At 49.0% G+C, this 17,222-nt stretch overlaps 1 protein-coding gene across 10 annotated transcripts in view; it reads right to left on the bottom strand.

The window, feature by feature from the left end:
• Window positions 1-17,222, bottom strand: part of LOC118218471 (transcription factor COE3-like) — a 97,775-nt gene that overhangs the window by 27,443 nt on the left and 53,110 nt on the right. For 2 of the 10 annotated variants that reach the window (XM_035401139.1, XM_035401146.1), the window contains exons 7-10: window positions 13,199-13,280; window positions 9,876-10,020; window positions 4,726-4,859; window positions 3,806-3,932 (exon numbers count right to left, since the gene is read on the bottom strand). In XM_035401139.1, the coding sequence (XP_035257030.1) occupies window positions 3,806-3,932; window positions 4,726-4,859; window positions 9,876-10,020; window positions 13,199-13,280 (488 nt within the window). The remainder of the gene's footprint in view (window positions 1-3,805; window positions 3,933-4,725; window positions 4,860-9,875; window positions 10,021-13,198; window positions 13,281-17,222) is intronic. The other 8 variants (XM_035401140.1, XM_035401147.1, XM_035401143.1 and 5 more) reach the window with 5 other exon arrangements.

Below are 17,222 nucleotides of genomic sequence, written 5' to 3'. Positions count from 1 at the left end.
TCTCTCTCTCTGTCTCCCTCACTCTCCCTCTCTCCTCTCTATCTCCCCCTCACACTCTCTCTCCTCCTCACTCTCTCTCTGGCTCCCTCACTCTCTCTCACACTCTCTCTCTGGCTCCATCATTCTCTCTCTCTCCTCTCTCTCTCCCCCTCACTCTCCCTCTGTCTCCCTCACTCTCACTCACTCTCCTCTCTCTCTCCCTCACTCTCGCTGTGAGGAATTCATTATTTCAGTGAGAAACGAGCCTTACTCAGAACCAAATATAATAAATATGACCTTGTTGTCAGGTCAGGAGATATGGCACTGATATAATGATATATTTTTTACAAGTCCTCTAACTTGTAAAAGCATACGAAGAATAATCATCTGGTGTGTACTGACATCTCGCAGATGTCTAGCAATCCCAGGAAAGGTTCCATGTATCCCACATTCAAGCCCCTCTTCAGTCTATTTAGGGTGTGTTCGCTATCGGCTGCAGATCTCTGTGTTTGCGTACAGCACTGAGCCCGCAGCCGGTGACTCCTGGGTAATTAGCGATAATTTCTTTAATTGAGCGAGAAAAAATATTTTAAACGAGGGCGGGCCAACAAAACGTTTGGGCGAGGGAAGGGTCGACACGGAAGTTCTAAATGAGCCGTGAAGAGAGTTTGCAGGAAACTGCGTTCCAAAGCAAAGCTAAAAGAAATTTCCCAAAATTGAACTCGCTGAACGGTCGGCCATTAGTATGCATTCCCTGACCAGAAATGATTCACCGCGCTGAAATTAGAGACCTTTTCTTCCAACCGAACTTCCAAATGTCTGTTTATAAAGTCGTTACGATTGTGAGAGGCAAAAATAATAACAATAAATCATCAACAGAATATGCAAGTGTAATTACATTAAGCATTGTTTGAAATGGCTTAGATTTATTCAACTATTATGAACAAATTTAGATCCGATAGGAAAACAGCTGTTCTGCAAACCGGTAAGAAAAACAATGTCCAAAAAAATGACATTGTTTTAACGGCACAATAACAATCAGTCTGCAACTTACGCATTCTTAAATAAAGAAAAATGTTGCGCTAATTTAGCATCAGCTGCTCACTACAGTTTGTTGTACTTTGGTCTCCAGAAGGCAATTTGCCATTAATTGGCAATTAGGTCCAGAATAACGGTTAATTCTGCTTGTAAGGGCTCTGGTACACAGCAGTAGTGCCTGTTCTTATCCTGACCTCCTCACAACCGGGGAGAGAACCTTTGGGAATAGACGGGGCTGGAGGGGGGAAGAGTACATGGTGTTTGTGACTCACTCTTTTAATTCGTCGCGCTAGTCAAGTGCGCCGCTGAGCTAACTGCCCATATTAGCCGAAGGCGGTGCGGCGCTGTTGAAGAGCTGCGGCTGTTTACATCGGCATTAACGTCGAGTGGTTTCTTTAAAACGAATAACTTCACATTTTAATTTCCAGAAGGCAGACTCCAAAAGCTACTATAGGTTTATATGATATACAAGTTGCGAAAATTGCAGTCATGGTAATGTAGCTTGTATGCTAATGTCAGTTGCATTAGATATAATTGTGACAATGAGCCTGCATAGCTAGAGTATGGCGTAAACTTGATCGTCCAACACAACAACAATTCTAAGCAAACTTACAGGATGAATTCTATAAAAATGCACTTTATCAAAGTTCACCAAGCCACATGTGTTTGACAGGATAATGCTGCTAACTGATGATCATTAGCATCACACTTATGGGTACATTTAAGGAAAAACAAGCCAAATTTTCTTCAGTAGGCCTATACTTTCTTTCTGTCTCAAGAAATCCTCTCATAACCAGGTTGCCCTAGCACTCTTTTGACCGGTTAGCATCTGATAATATTAACTATGCACAGCTCCAGGCTAATGCCATTCTACCACATTATATATTTTCAATATGGAACACAAAGATATTGGGTTTCATGGTACACTTTACTGTTATTGTACCCTAAGAAATGACAGCAGAACGTGTTCACTGTTCACTCTCAGAGAAACATTCAGTGAGAGTTTAGTGGCATAATTAATTCCCTGTTTTTTCTGCTGCCTCTGTTTGGTCAACACCGTCCCAAGCCATGCCAGTGAAGCGCTTTGGATAAACAGTGGGTAGGGCGGGGGACATTTTTACCCCCCTAAAACTTAAGACAATCATCATAATCTGCTTCATCAGTGTGACTAATGGGGTTGCTCTTAAGAGATGTGGCACGTTTACTGGGTGGTATGGGATACAGAAGGCATTAGTGTCTCAGCGTGTCAGGCTTCCCCGGGCGCTAGGCCGCTCACTGCGCTCTTGTTTCAGTATGGCGGAGCCTGCTTGCCCTCTGCTCTCTTCCTGCTGGGGGGGGTTAAATGTTAGAGTGCCGTGTCAGTCTGCGAGCTCGGTGGGGCCGTGATGTGAAACAGCTGCCCGGGGAGGGGGGGACGGGGGGGGGGGGGGGCGAGGGGTGGGCGGGGTCACGGGGCTCCTCCCCCTCCTAATGGGACCCCGGCGGGTCGGCGGGAGGGCCTCTGGCGGGACCCCAGGCTCGGGTTTCGGATAGGGAGAGCAGGCGCTGGTGATCATCTCACGGCCCTCATGGGTTTCAGAGCAGACAGAGCAGACACAGGCTTCCGGGTCAGACAGGTCAGCACCCCTGTGCCCCTCCCCCCTCCCCCACACACACACACTCACTCACTAACACTCACACACGCACCACACCCAGCACAGATAGACCCACACACTCACTCACGCACACATACACTGCATACACACACACACACACTCACTCACTCACTAACACTCACACACGCACCACACCCAGCACAGATAGACCCACACACTCACTCACGCACACATACACTGCATACACACACACACACACACTCACTCACTAGCACTCACACACGCACCACACCCAGCACAGATAGACCCACACACTCACTCACGCACACATACACTGCATACACACACACACACACACTCACTCACTAACACTCACACACGCACCACACCCAGTGCAGATAAACCCACACACACTCACTCACTCACTCACTCACACACACATACACTGCACACACACATACTCACTCACTCACTCACTAACACACACACACGCACAAACACACACTCACTCACTCACTCACACGCACACACACACACACTCACTCACACACACACGCACACTGCATACACACACACACCACACCCAGCACAGACAGACCCACACACACACACCACACCCAGCACAGACAGACCCACACACACGCACCACACCCAGCATAGACAGACCCACACACACACACTCACTCACTCACACACACACACCCCACACCCAGTGCAGATAAACCCACACACACACACACACCGCACACGCACCACCCCCAGCAAAGATCGACCCACACAAGCGCGCGCACACACATACACACACACACACACACATACGCACACAAATGAGCACACATGCACACAGCAGACATCGCTCCCAGAGGAAAGGTGTTTATCTGGACAGTACAGGGGACAGGCGGACGGGTCAGGGGAGTCACTGTAGTGGACTTCAGCTCAACAGGCCCTGGTAGCCTTCCTGAGCCTGGCTCTATAAGGACAGATAGTTACACAGAGCAGTCCCCCCCCACGCCCACTCTGCCACCCCGCTCTGCCACTTTTCTCTGCCACGCCCGCTTTGCCACCCCACTCTGCCACTCCCACACACCCCACAGACCCGAGAGAAGGCCGTCCCCAGGGCCACAGCCGGGCGGTAACGGGCGAGCGGCCGGACCGTACAGAGAGAGAGAGGGGGACGCGAGCACAAGCCTTACCGGTGTAGACGAATCTCCCCGGGGCCCCTTTGCAGAACTGCTTGGATTTGTAGGAGAGGGTGACCTCCACCACGCCCGGGATGTGCCTGGGCGGGGTCTGGACCCGGATGGCGTGGGGGGTTATCAGCTGGAAGAATCGCAAATCACGCTTCAGCAGGCCGCTCCAAGATGGCCGCCGATAACAACAGCACTCTCGTTCCATTTGAATATAATCGCTCAGATGAAATTAGCCAGTCAGCTAACACCCCCCCCCCCCCCCACACACACACACACCCCTCCTCCCCATGCATTCAAATTCAAGGTTCAACAGTTTTTTTTTTTTTTAAGAAAATGTCTGCAAATGGTCCTTGGCATAGAGTCTTGCAGGAAAGGCCAGAGGGCATTGTTCAGTCCTAAATGGCTTCCATATGTCTCCCCTTTCCCACTGATTTCTCAGCGCTAATTGTTCAATTGTACTGGGAGCCGGACCGGTTTTAACAGTCCAAACAGAGGACTTGGCAGTTGTTTAACTTAATTTAACATGCGCACACTCTCGTCCAAGTTTTTGTTTTCTTTACATGTGCTGTATATTCAATTGACCATCTAAACGTTGTTCTGAAAATCTTTGCCATGTGCATTAGGCAGGGTCAAAATCATACACACAGAATCAAGTTCAACTCTGATAAAGATCATGGTTTAATCTTTAAAAGTTGAACTGATGCTGAACTTTTTTTCCATGTAGCTTGTTAAAACTCAGTTTTATAACCTCAGTGCATTGTCTTTGTCTCTTTATTAATAATAAAATATGTTATGGGAAAAGTGGGAATATCAATAATTGCTTCATTTTCCAGTCGGTGTTACAAACCACCAAACCGTTTCACTTAATAGCAAACAAAATGGCTGGAAACAATTAAACTGAAATTACAAAAGAGAAAACGCACCTCACTCCACACCAGCATAGTGCCGAAGACAACTTGCAGGCCGTCGAAGAAGTTGTCGCCGATGATGATAACGGTTGCTCCGCCCGTGGTCCATCCTTCGCTGGGGCTAATGGCTTTTATGCACGGTGTAGCTGCTTGTACAAGGCAGAAAAAACGAGAATTTAGGACCTATCTTTGCGCAATAGCGAAGCAAAGCACCTTCCCAGTAGCACAGCATTCAAATCAATAGAAAAAGTGAATGATAGTGCCGTCACACGTAAAAAGCACAATCACATATCACCGACCTCATGTAGCCTACTTACAGAAAACCGTTAACTTAATGTTTACACTATAAACGCGAGGCAGTGCTGTTCCAGCGAGAGACAATGCATTGATGCCTTCGGGCGATGTTGGCTATTAAACATACTAAGCAGCGTGTTGCGCATGCTGTCGATTTCTCTGTTTTACTTCACTGGTCTAGAAGCGTAAATAGAGTGATTGAGGGAGACTGTGGCACGTGAACTTTGAATTTTAAAACGCTGTCCACAGCGAATTTGGGAGAGGGAGATAAACAGAGAGACAGATATATCTGGTCAGTGAACAGGCATTGCATTTAATTTAATAACTATGAGCCATCGATAGGAAGTTCCAACTTCAGTTTTGAAACCTGAATGCCTTATTAGACCGGTATGGATGGCATGTGGAGCGCAGCATGATCGCGGACGCACGAGCACAACTGTCTCACAGCAGCCGCTCCTTGACACACAGTCAGGCTGGGGCCAAGGGGGGCGCGCGCCCCGCGTGAACCGCTTTGGTCTCCGCTTTGATCAGATCTTCTTTTACATGGTGTTGACAGACGTTTTTCAGCGGCTTGGATGGCTTTTGTACTCCGACTTTAATGCTAAGTAGAGGAGCGGATACTAAAGATTTGCGCTTTTTGCGATTTCAAATCTCAATTATATGTCCTCAACTCAACCTGAATCACCCGCAGATTTTTTTTAACCTTACACCTTTATTGTTACATCGCTTTTACTGTCGGTGCAGCCGCCCATCTAGGTTTACAACGAACACCTAGCCTTCTAAATAATTCACATGGGATATTCTGCTATCTGCAAAGCCTTTTAGTACAACTGAAACTGTTACAGTAAATGTTTCTGAGATTGTTTTTTGCTTATCTTTTAGCAATGGCGCGCTATTCTCTATTTTCACCATTTAATGTGTTATTCGCACATACCGCTACAATGTTAAAATAGAAACAGCCTATTTCTGAATATTTCATTTTAATAAAGCCGTAAAATATGAACTGGCGAGCTATTTCGAAGCGCAGTCCCTTCCTATGGCCCACCGCAGGCAGCCAGGTCCAGTTGAATCACATTAACTATTGTTGTGTAGAACACTCCAGGCGAGGCAGCTCCCTTTGTTTGCTTTAATGTTGGACTAGTGGAGGTTATATTTGCTCATTCCGCGCGCATCTCCCCAGCGCAGCGGTGGCTCCGAGCACACACACCGGGAGCATGCCCTTAACTAGCACTGTTGACTTCATGCTAATAAGTTCATACAAATTTTCATTTCTGAGGCTCGCGAGTGACATTTGCTTTTCTTAATTGCAGGCACGGCGTTTGAAAAGGATCAACCCTCTGAAGACAGACATGCCTTCTCAAAGGGAGTGACCTTCATCAGCGCTGCCAATTATAGCAAATAATTCACCAAAAATTACAGTAAACAAATTTACTTTGTAGGTGAGAGGGAGAAGGGATGGGCGGGGAGTTGGGGAGTTGGGACAAAAAGCGGGGCTCGGCACAAGAGGGGCCGTCTGGCAGCTGCGGCCTTAGACCGCGGCGCTTTGCCTCGGAATTTGCTATGCCTCCCACGGAAATAGCACAGAGACCGTCACGAGGACGTCTGGGCCTTAAGCCGTCTCCCTTCTGCCCGCATTTGCATACATTTCAATGCACATATAGAGGGAGAACATGTGTTCGGTGGGAACCATGGCAAACTGAATTACACCGGCTGTGTTAGAGATCTAATGATATACGCGCGCTGGGCTCGCAAGAGGATAATGAAAATTAAAGCGCAAGGCGACTGCAGCAACAGGCCTGGAAATTGGCGACGTGCGTTCGTATCACCGTGTCCTTTCTGGACTTAGTTTAAAAGGACTAGAGAATTAGCAGGGGGAATTAATACGGCCGCTTCGAGGACTCCTACCAAAACTGGGACATACTCAAGGATATCTAATCGCATGGTTTGTAAAAGTAACAACAAATTTAAAGTAGCTATGTTATATTTATTGTCTTTTTCGTGAAAAAAATATACAAACGGACCATAAAATGTAGACACAGCATCTAAATAAACAGAATATGTTTTCTTCGTTTATTCTGTGAACACGCGCGAGGCATTTTTGTGACATCTTCAGATAATTATGCACGGACTGTGGCAGAACCGTAGTATCAGTACCGCTCATCACACCGACAAATCTTTTGTGTTTCAAGTGGACAGTCAAGCAGCCAAGAGAACCCGGCGGACTATCAAAGCCCCCCGCGTGTTATTTAGTAAACAGTCTCCGGCTCTAATCATCGCGCTTTCCCCGGAAACACGGCGGAGTGCGTCACCTTTCTCCCGGCTCGCAATATTGAGACACTCAAACAGGTCTAATCTCGCTTTATGAAGACTTCTTTGTTCTGCGTGCTAAAATGTCTCGTAATTGTGGCGCGGAGTGTCCAGATGGCGGGCTGATACTACAGCTGATGGGATTATACCTTTTACCTCTCCTCTGGCCATCTGTTCCCTTTAACGCGCTAAAACCCCGCAGCCTGGATTCGCTTGTCTTTATTGCATAAACCTAACAGCATTACAGGCACTTGGCATGCAAATCACTTCCCCGCTGAAGGCCTTGGGCTGTGAGCTCGCTCGCGGTGGTGCCCGAGCCGTTCACGAACTTGCAAACAATAGCGTGTGTGTGCGCGCGCGTATGTGTGTTTGCGCGAGTGTGCGTGTGTGTGTGCTTGTCAGTGTTATGGTGTGATGGGAAAAATCAGCTCTACAGCACATTACCAGAGGTTATATTCAGCCAGTGTAAATAATTTTCACAGCACTGTGATCTTTAAAGTGATTCAACAGAGCCACCCTATGCAGTAGCAGCAGCAGGAGCAGTGGCTGGAATTAATTGAGAGTTTGCGGACACTGCTTTTGAGTATCAGATTATGGGCTAACGAGGATCGAGTGAACAGAAGCTTCATACGGACACGGGTGTTCGGATCTCACAGGGATTCTCCGTCCCCATAAAGAATGTGTTGCTAATCTAAAGCATACCGCCTGACTACCTGCAGTCTGGCTTTTATGGCCGTCATGGAAGGGATTAGATTTTATTACTGTAGCTCCTGCTCTCTCAACGACTCTGCTCATGTTTGAATGTCCGACTCAGAGGGGTACAAGAGCATTTTTAACTGCCCTACAGCATTTCCAGGAATGCGGTAGGGCGAAAACTATGTGGATGGTATTTTAGCCATAGATTTGAAGTGAAAATGATGACAATGAATGTTGTATTTTCAAAGAAAGAGAACGTGCAAAGCTGCTAAATGTGGGATGGGGTAGGGGTTCTGTATGCATATGTCCGTGTGTGTGTATGTGTGTGTGGGTTCTGTATGCATATATCCGTGTGTGTGTATGTGTGTGTCTTACAAATTAAGCAACTAGTCTGAATTTTGCCTGCAAATGCACCTTCCATGCAAAATGCAACAACTACAGAACACACATTTGCAATGGTCATTTCCTCTGGCTGTGCTTACAGTTATTTGTTTACAACTTCTATATCATCAAAAGACAAGCAGCAAAATAGTTCAATTGACAGATCTTGAAATGAAATAAAGATTAAAGGGGGGATGGGATCAGGCTTTGCAGGAGTGGTGGCCAAGTAGAGGAGGGTGAGAGAGGAACCATGGTAGACGCCTGTCTGTTCCCAGGGGACCTTAAAGACTGGGAGACAGGGCTCAACCTCTTTAATTGCTCTTCTCATTAAAGCTGGTTGCTAGGCAAAACACACCTACCATGCAATGAATATGAGACTGAAAAACATTACATCACTAGGTATAATGGTATAATGACTTTAATGCTTAGGGCAACAATTCTATATATATTTATATTATATTATACAATTCTCCTGTAGCTTAGTCATTCAATTCATAAACAATATGAAGACATTATAATATTCTAATTGCTTTGGTAATATTATTATTATTATTATTATTATTATAATGTGTGTTTGTGAAAGAAAAGGTCAGCATACCAGGAAAAGTGTTTGTGCTGTTATTCTAAATGTTACTGCTCCCTGGAAAGCCTATCGTTGCCACACAGTGTAAAGATAAGCAAATGCTTTCTCGCCAGCTCAATTTTTCCACAACGTCTTTGCAGAATAACTGAATGCGATCCAAATGCGGGAGTCGGTCAGGGGTCAGAAGGTCACGCTTAGCGCGCTTCGCGTCTGAATTTCCCAGGCCGACCCGCTCCAGGATCTCTCCCTCAGACCTGGCAATCAGTCAATCATACGGAACGAGCTGGAAGGAAAACATTGGGCCCTGTTTTCTCAGCTTTCATTGGCCCCAGCAGAACCCGGCAACAGGAAACTGACCTCACGCCAAATTCTTTTCAGATTTGATCATGGATTTTTTCTTCTTTTTTTTTGTTGTTTTTTTTTTTCACAACAAATGTGCAATTGGACATCAAGCTCACACAATGCGGGAAACATTTTGACATTTGTTTGGAAATGGGGGTTAAAAATGTTTCATCTACAGTGAACCATTCTGTTCTATATATGCGCAATGACAGTAATGATAATAACATTGTTATTATTATTATTATTATTATTATAATAATGACGATAGTAATAACACTGATGACAGGAATAATAATAATAATAATGATAATAATGATAATGATAATAATAATACCTAAAGTGGAAAAGAAGCAGAAAGTAACAGGAAGCGATAGAGTGGGTGAAAAAGGAAAAGGTAAAGAAGAAAAGGAGGAGGGGGCTGCAGAGCGAGGGAGTGGCAGAGCGTGTAGCCCGGGACGGAGGAGAGGAGAGAGACGTGCGGAGTGACAGAGAGAGAGGGGGGAGGGGAGGGGAGGGGGGGGGGCAGAGCAGCAAATCAAAGGGGAATGCAAAATGTGCCTACCATTGTCCAGATAAGGAGGCGTACCTTCAGATGGGTCGAGCCGGCGTGCCCGCCGGCCGTGCTTGGAGTTGTTGTGCACGAACATGTTGTCCGACACCGCCAGGACGTGGCCGTCCACGTTGGCGGTCGTCGACACAACGACCTGCAACGGGAGTGAGGGCACACAGCTCGTCATTACGCAATCTGTAACCGGCGGGCGTGTCCAGCCGCCACATTCCGCGCGGACGCACGAGAAGACAGACGGCTGCTCTACGTCTTAAACGCTTTCTGTGCTCAGCTAGGCTAGTTGGAGACTCTTAATTGGTCATAGGTATGAGTGTGTGAGTGAATGGTGTGTGTGTGTGCCCTGCGATAGATTGGCGGCCTGTCCAGGGTGTATTCCTGCCTCTTGCCCAATGCATGCTGGGATAGCCTCCAGCACCCCCCCGTGACCCTGCCCAAGATAAGCGGATATAGATAATGGATGGATGGATGGATATTTGTGTGCTTGTTATAAATATTGTCACCACTTCGTTTATTTATTTTGCCAAGAGGGGGGTGACGGTTATTCAGTAGCGCGGTGAGAGATGCATTGCGGGTCAGGTATTAATGCAGACGTGCACTGAGCACCTTGGTCATGCTTTCCTTGGACTGGGGGCTCACGCCCGTCAATCATCTGAGCCCCTCTGTCCATTACACTGTTTTCCTCCACCTCCGGTCAAACCCGGCTCTGCTAATTACGGTTTAATTCACGCATTGAGACAGCGAATCGGCACGGCTCGCCGAAATGTTCTTCCAGCCTCTATCAGTCTCGGACACCGGCTCTGGGTTTGCGCTTTAATAGCTGCCCTTCCCTTCGATGTATCGTCATATTGATCGTCGGGCTTATCTAATCAGACCTCACCTCACTTTAGTACCCCATTCAGACAGACACGAGGATTTTCACCACAGCCTGATTAATAAATCAGTAGGCCTCCTTCTTTGTAGTAAGTGAACACCCCTCCTCCCCAACAATTCCCTTTTTTTCTTTACACGCGTGTGTAATGTTTGGTGACAAAGGGGGGTTTTCCGTGTACGCAAACAGACGTGGCCGTGAGCGGTGAGCGTGTTTCCATTCAGGAGAGCGCGTTTCTATCCGCTCCGCTCCCCTGTCGGACCGCCTCGGTGGGTCCGCGGAATTCTGTGTTTTCTCGCCAGCGAAAGACCTCCATTCTGGCTCTGTCCCGGGGCCCGGAGCTGAGCCAGGCCGTGGATGATGGATAGCAGCCCCACTCTCCCTCCCCACCCCCCCCCCCCCCCCCCCGGTCTCCAGCTGCTTCGCGGTAGTAACTGGAACGGAGTGCGTGCGACGCGGGAGACGGTGCCAGCAGAGCACCCAGGCGGGCACATCTGTGAGAGCGGGCCCCTGGAAATGGCACCGTGTCCATTTGGGCCCCCAGACTGGAGGCGGGGCCAAGAACCGCAGGCCCCGGCGATATTAATTAAAATGCCAGGCCTTCAGCTGTGCATATACACCGCATATATATTTATACTGTGGGAACTCATTTTAATAAAATTAATTTCCACATGTACAATAAGCAAACTATAGTGGAGGGGATGGTATATCCATGTATTATTATTATGATTATAAATGGAATGCATTTATATAGCGCTTTTATCCAAAGCGCTTTACAATTGATGCCTCTCACTCACCAGAGCAGTTAGGGGTTAGGTGTCTTGCTCTGGGACACTTCAACACGCCCAGGGCGGGGATCGAACCGGCAACCCTCCGACTGCCAGACAACCGCTCTTACCTCCTGAGCTATGTCGCCCCATTATTATTATTATTGTTATTATTATTATTATTATAATAATAATAATAATAATAATCACTAAATCACTAAAAAGAAAATCACTGTGACATCATTTCCAGACAAAAATATCATGTGATATGACTGTATTATTATTATTATTATTATTATTATAATAATAATAATAATAATAATAATAATAATAATAATAATAATAATACAGTCATATCACATGATATTTTTGTCTGGAAATGATGTCACAGTGATTTTCTTTTCCACATCGAAAAAAGTCCAGACAACAGAATAAATGATGAGAGGCTCTGTTTTTGCTGGGAGGCGGAGGGTAAAGCGAGTAGCAGGGCTCGTTTACAGGGTGGGAAACCGTGCCGACCGAGGGCGGAGGCAGAGAGCAGCTCTGGTCCAGGCGCTCAGGCCGCTTGCAGACGTGGGAAGTGCTCCCGGGGATGTGTGGAGTGAGTGACAGCTCGTCCCTTTCCCCACCCCCCCAGAGGGTGGCCGCGTGCGGGGAGAGAGCGCCGTTCCCCCTCCGTAAAAAACACTCCCCCTCCTCCCGTCTGTGCACTTTAGCCAAATGTAACCACGGCCGCAACCGGTAGCACCTCTTAAATCCCACATTAACAAACAGAAGAGATGAGAAACATACACTTTCTCTGTGGTTCGTGGTGCATTAAACGAATAAGAATCCTACCACTTGGCAAAAATATGTATGTGTGTGTGTGTTTGTGAGTGCATATTTCGCTGTGTATATGTATGTGCATATATGTGTGTGTCTATTTCTGTGTGTATATGTATGTGCATGTGTGTGTGTGTTTCTGTGTGTAATGTATGTGCATATGTGTGTGTGTGTGTTTCTGTATGTATATGTATGTGCATATGTGTGTGTGTATGCCTGTGTGTGTGCGTACATACTTCTGTGCGTGCATATATGTGTGTGTGTATAAAGGTGTAATGCAGGTCAATCATTATTCAGTGAGCCGTACCCAAGCCAGCTATCCGGGGTGAATCCACCAGAGCCTTGCCTCCCACTCAGACTGACTGAGCTCTGAATATGAAAAAGCTGGAGCGGCTCCAGCCCTGTGTCCCCTGAGGGCCCCCCCTGAGGGCCCCCCCTGAGGGCTCCCCCTGCGGGCCCCTCCTGAGAGCTCCCCCGGCTGCCCTGCCCTCGGCCAGTTTAAACATCCCTGCGAAGCGGTACGGGTCACCTGTTCTACTGGACCAGGAAGCTCCTGCTCTGACCCATCCCTAATGCAGGCTCAGCACTTCCTGCTTAGGAATAAACACAGGATTGAGCTCACTGGAGCGATTATGGGTGGACTGTGTGTGTGTGTGTGTGTGTGTGTGTGTGTGGGTGTAAGAGTGTGTGTGTATGTGTGTCAGTGTGTATGAGTGTGTGTAGGTGGGTGTGTGTGAGTGTGTGTGTATGTGTGTGTGTAAGAGTGTGTATGTGTGTGTGAGAGTGTGTGTATGTGTGAGTGTGTGTATGTGTGTGTGTGTGTGTGTGAGTGTGTGTGTCAGAGAGATTTAGCGAGTTACCTGGAAGCGGCGCATGTCTCTGGGGTTCCCTGCATTCTTCAGGCAGTTCTGATTGCACTTGAGGAAGAATTTCAGAAAGAACCTGCAGAAGGAGGACAGAAGCACAGGCCCTGGGGTTAGCACACCAGCCTCTCCAGGAGAAGCACAGAACCACAGGCCCTGGGGTTAGCAGACCGGCCTCTCCAGGAGAAGCACAGAGCCACAGGCCCTGGGGTTAGCACAGCAACCTCTCCAGGAGAAGCACAGAGCCACAGGCCCTGGGGTTAGCACAGCAGCCTCTCCAGGAGAAGCACAGAGCCACAGGCCCTGGGGTTAGCACAGCAGCCTCTCCAGGAGAAGCACAGAGCCACAGGCCCTGGGGTTAGCACAGCAGCCTCTCCAGGAGAAGCACAGAGCCACAGGCCCTGGGGTTAGCACAGCAGCCTCTCCAGGAGAAGCACAGAGCCACAGGCCCTGGGGTTAGCACAGCAGCCTCTCCAGGAGAAGCACAGAGCCACAGGCCCTGGGGTTAGCAGACCGGCCCCTCCCACGGCCCCGCAAATCAGCTCCGCGCCCCCTCCCACACCCCCGCAAATCAGCTCCGCGCCCCCCCCTCACCCCTCACCCGAAGCCCGCGCGCCGCTAACGACGCCATCGTAACCGCCCGTCTGCCGCGGACGTGCGGGGTGACACTCGCCGTCCCGCCCGCCGATTTCTCCCTAACGACCGCTCTGCCATTAAAGCCACCGCAGAGAGGACCGCGGGCGAGTCAGGCGCCCGTACCCCGGCCCCGGAGGGCGGAGCGTCGGGAAAGAAGGACCTGACAAGGTGAGAGCGCGCGCTCCAAAGTTATCGTCCCGTCAGCCAATCACGGCCTCGCTCCTGGGAACGGCGCAGCTAATCTTCAGAACAAACGTCGCGCGCGAGAGACCCGGAGCGAGGCGGGGGATTCTCCGCCCCCCGGCCCGTAAACCTTCACGCGGGAGAGCCGACATGAACCCGTGCCGCACGCTCGCCATTTTACTAAAACCCCCTTATTACAAGGGTCCTTTAAAATGAACCCTCCCCCCACCCCACCCACCCACCCTAACCCTAACCCTAAAACCCCTTTATTACAAGGGTCCTTTAAAATGAACCCTCCCCCCCCCCCCCCCCCCACCCGAAAAAACCATTTTTAGAATATTCAGAGGGTGGAGGGGCTTATCTGAGACAACTGCTGAAAGCAAGTCAGCTTGCTGCTGCTGACGATGCCCTGGTGTGAAAAAATCGTAAATTTCGCTTTTTAATTACCGCCTGTGGTGATTAACCAAAATACACTTCACATGCTATTTTTTTTTTTTAGCATCACTTTCTTATTCTGACTCACAGTTGTGAAATATGGATGTGACGTTACACGTGAACAAACATAATCTCACTGCACGTTTCCTTTCCTATGCATGAATGTAGTCTGTGCAAATATTAGCTCGGCACTGCGATGCTTTCTTCGTGGACTGTGCACGTTCCCGTTTGGTTTCAAATACAAAATCTTTTTTTTTTTTTGAAGTCACATATCCGATTGCATTTCGAGAAATGCATTTCGCTCGACAAACATGCGGTCTCTACACAGACATAAAGACATTCTCTTTTTCCTTTTTTTTTCTGAAGCCACCCACTTTAGCAGGACCTTGACCAACGCAATAAATCAAACAGGAAGTGACACGTTGAACCACCGGGGAACTTTCACCGCTCCACCGCTCCTGCATATGCATTCTCCTCTGGGTTCTCTCTCTCTATTTTCCTCTCCCCTTCTCCGAAGGCCACGAAGAGAAGGAGAGAGGGAAAAAAAAGAAGAGAGCGGAGAGACGGGGGGAAAAAAAGTGTTTGTTTTGCGTTTCGGGAAATGTTAGCTTGTCGCGTCAATAAAGTCGCGTCCGGCCGGCGTTGGCTGACATGGGTTCCCTCGGCAGGATTAAGGGGGGGGGGGGGCTGGGGCGGCTGGGGGGGCCATAAAATCTGGGGCTTGTCATTAGCGCCGCGGCACCTAATTGTGTACAGTATGTTTTCCGTTGCATGCGCCGGACCATTATCAAAATGACCATTACGCACGCTGATTCCCTGACCCCCCGCTTTATTTCCCCGAAGAGTCGTAACGCTTCGCGGGGAAGGTCTCTGAGTAAATCAAGCCTGAAATATGCCCTTCATCTCCCTATTACTCTCAGACACCGAGGAGTCCGTGCTCCTGGACAAACTGCTCCTCCAGCCACGGCCCCCACGCTGGAATCAAACTGGATGTGAGGGAGGGGAAATGTTTTTATTTATTTATTTATTTAGTTATTTATTACTTTGTCGTTTTTGTGATTTTTTTCTTTCAAGGATGAAGACTTTTGGCTTTGTTTCTTTTTCATAAATGAATCCAATGTTCTTTTTTACGAGCTTGCTAAATAGAGATGTACAGTAAGCTTGCACATTAAGACCCCCCCCCACCCCCACACTCCTTATCCCCCCGACCAGCAGCATCGACCAATCTACATTATATCTCCTGGAGATTTCATCACACACGTAGGCCTATTATGTCTTCACACACGTAGGCCTATTATGTCTTGTTTAGTTACAGATACAATATGAGGAATGATACTGCCAGATTTATACCCTAAAGCCAGCCTTTACCCCCCACTCCCACCCCCACCCCCCAAACCACAAGTCAATTTTTGACACAACTGCATGGCACCGTTTTGCTCTAGTAAAACCCCGACCGAACGAACAAAGACTCGCTCGCACCGCGTAAGAAGAGCGGACTCAGACTCAGACTCAGACTCAGACTCAGACTCAGACTCAGACTCAGACTCAGAGTCAGACTCAGACTCAGACTCAGACTCAGACTCAGACTCAGACTCAGACTCAGACTCAGAGTCAGACTCAGACTCAGACTCAGACTCAGACTCAGACTCAGAGTCAGAGTCAGAGTCAGACGGCCCACGCTAACGCCGTGCGGATGAGTTCATTTCTCACTTCCTTTATGAAGTTGACTAAACCCGCGCCTCCCGTTCATCAGATTAAAAATCATTTTAATTGCGGTCTGGGGCTGCGGCGCAATATCCGCGGCATTTAGGAGCGGTTTAAATTCCGCACGGGGCGCCGGCGGCGCGAATCGGCCCTTTTGCGATTGGCGGGGCAATCGCGGGCGAGCGGCTCTCTCTCTCTCCCCTCCTCAAACGGCGGCGGGGCTCGGCGGCGGAGCTCGCGACGGCCGGGAAACAAAGGAGGGCCGTCTGATTGTAATTTAGCGGGGCGCGGAGGAGTCCTCCGCGTTAGATGTCGTCGGAGTGCGAAGGGGGGGCGGGGGGGGGAGGACGAAATTAACGGCAATTAGGTTTGATTAAAGCCATCCTTCTCAATAACCGGCCGTCCTGACAGGCCGGCGGGTCCCGGTGACGTCCCGGGACGGCGCTGAGGGTGCAGAGAAATATTAGGGCCAATAAAGGGGGGGCATTAGCGCAGGTAATTAGAGCTCGGCCGGGCTCGGGGAAAAGGTGCCTCCTCCGTGTATTGTAATGCAGGGGAATAATTGGCTGGTGGGGAGGGGGGGGGGGGGGGTTGGGGGCGGTTATCGGTTTTAGGGAGAAGAGCGCGGGGTTTGTCGCGGGGAAGGGGGGGGAGAGAGAGAGAGCGGACGCGTTTCGTCGTTAGCCCGAACGCCCCTCTCTCTCTCTGATGTCTCGACCGCGCGACTGAGAGCTTTATCGGCTTTCATCTCGGAAACCGGCGACTCTGAAGTCGACAAATCACCGATAAAGCTATCCGGGGGGGGGGGGGGGGGGAGGGTTCGGGTAATTAACGGGACGCGTCCTCACCTCCGCGCTCGGCGAAGACGGCTCCGCTCTCCTCCTGAACCCCGAGCCACTAATCACGCAGTAATCAGCCCCTGTCCCGCCGGGTCAGGGGAGGGGATAGATCGGCTCTTTCCAAACGCGCCGGGCTTTGCCGCTTAAACCACACGGCTTCACAGAGCGCGTGATTGAGAAGAAAAAGGGGGGAACCTTTTTGGTCATTTGAGGTTCACGAAGGC

This window comes from Anguilla anguilla, chromosome 18, assembly GCF_013347855.1.
Source record: "Anguilla anguilla isolate fAngAng1 chromosome 18, fAngAng1.pri, whole genome shotgun sequence".
Taxonomy (NCBI): domain Eukaryota; kingdom Metazoa; phylum Chordata; class Actinopteri; order Anguilliformes; family Anguillidae; genus Anguilla; species Anguilla anguilla.
This window is presented reverse-complemented; position numbering and strand designations above follow the sequence as displayed.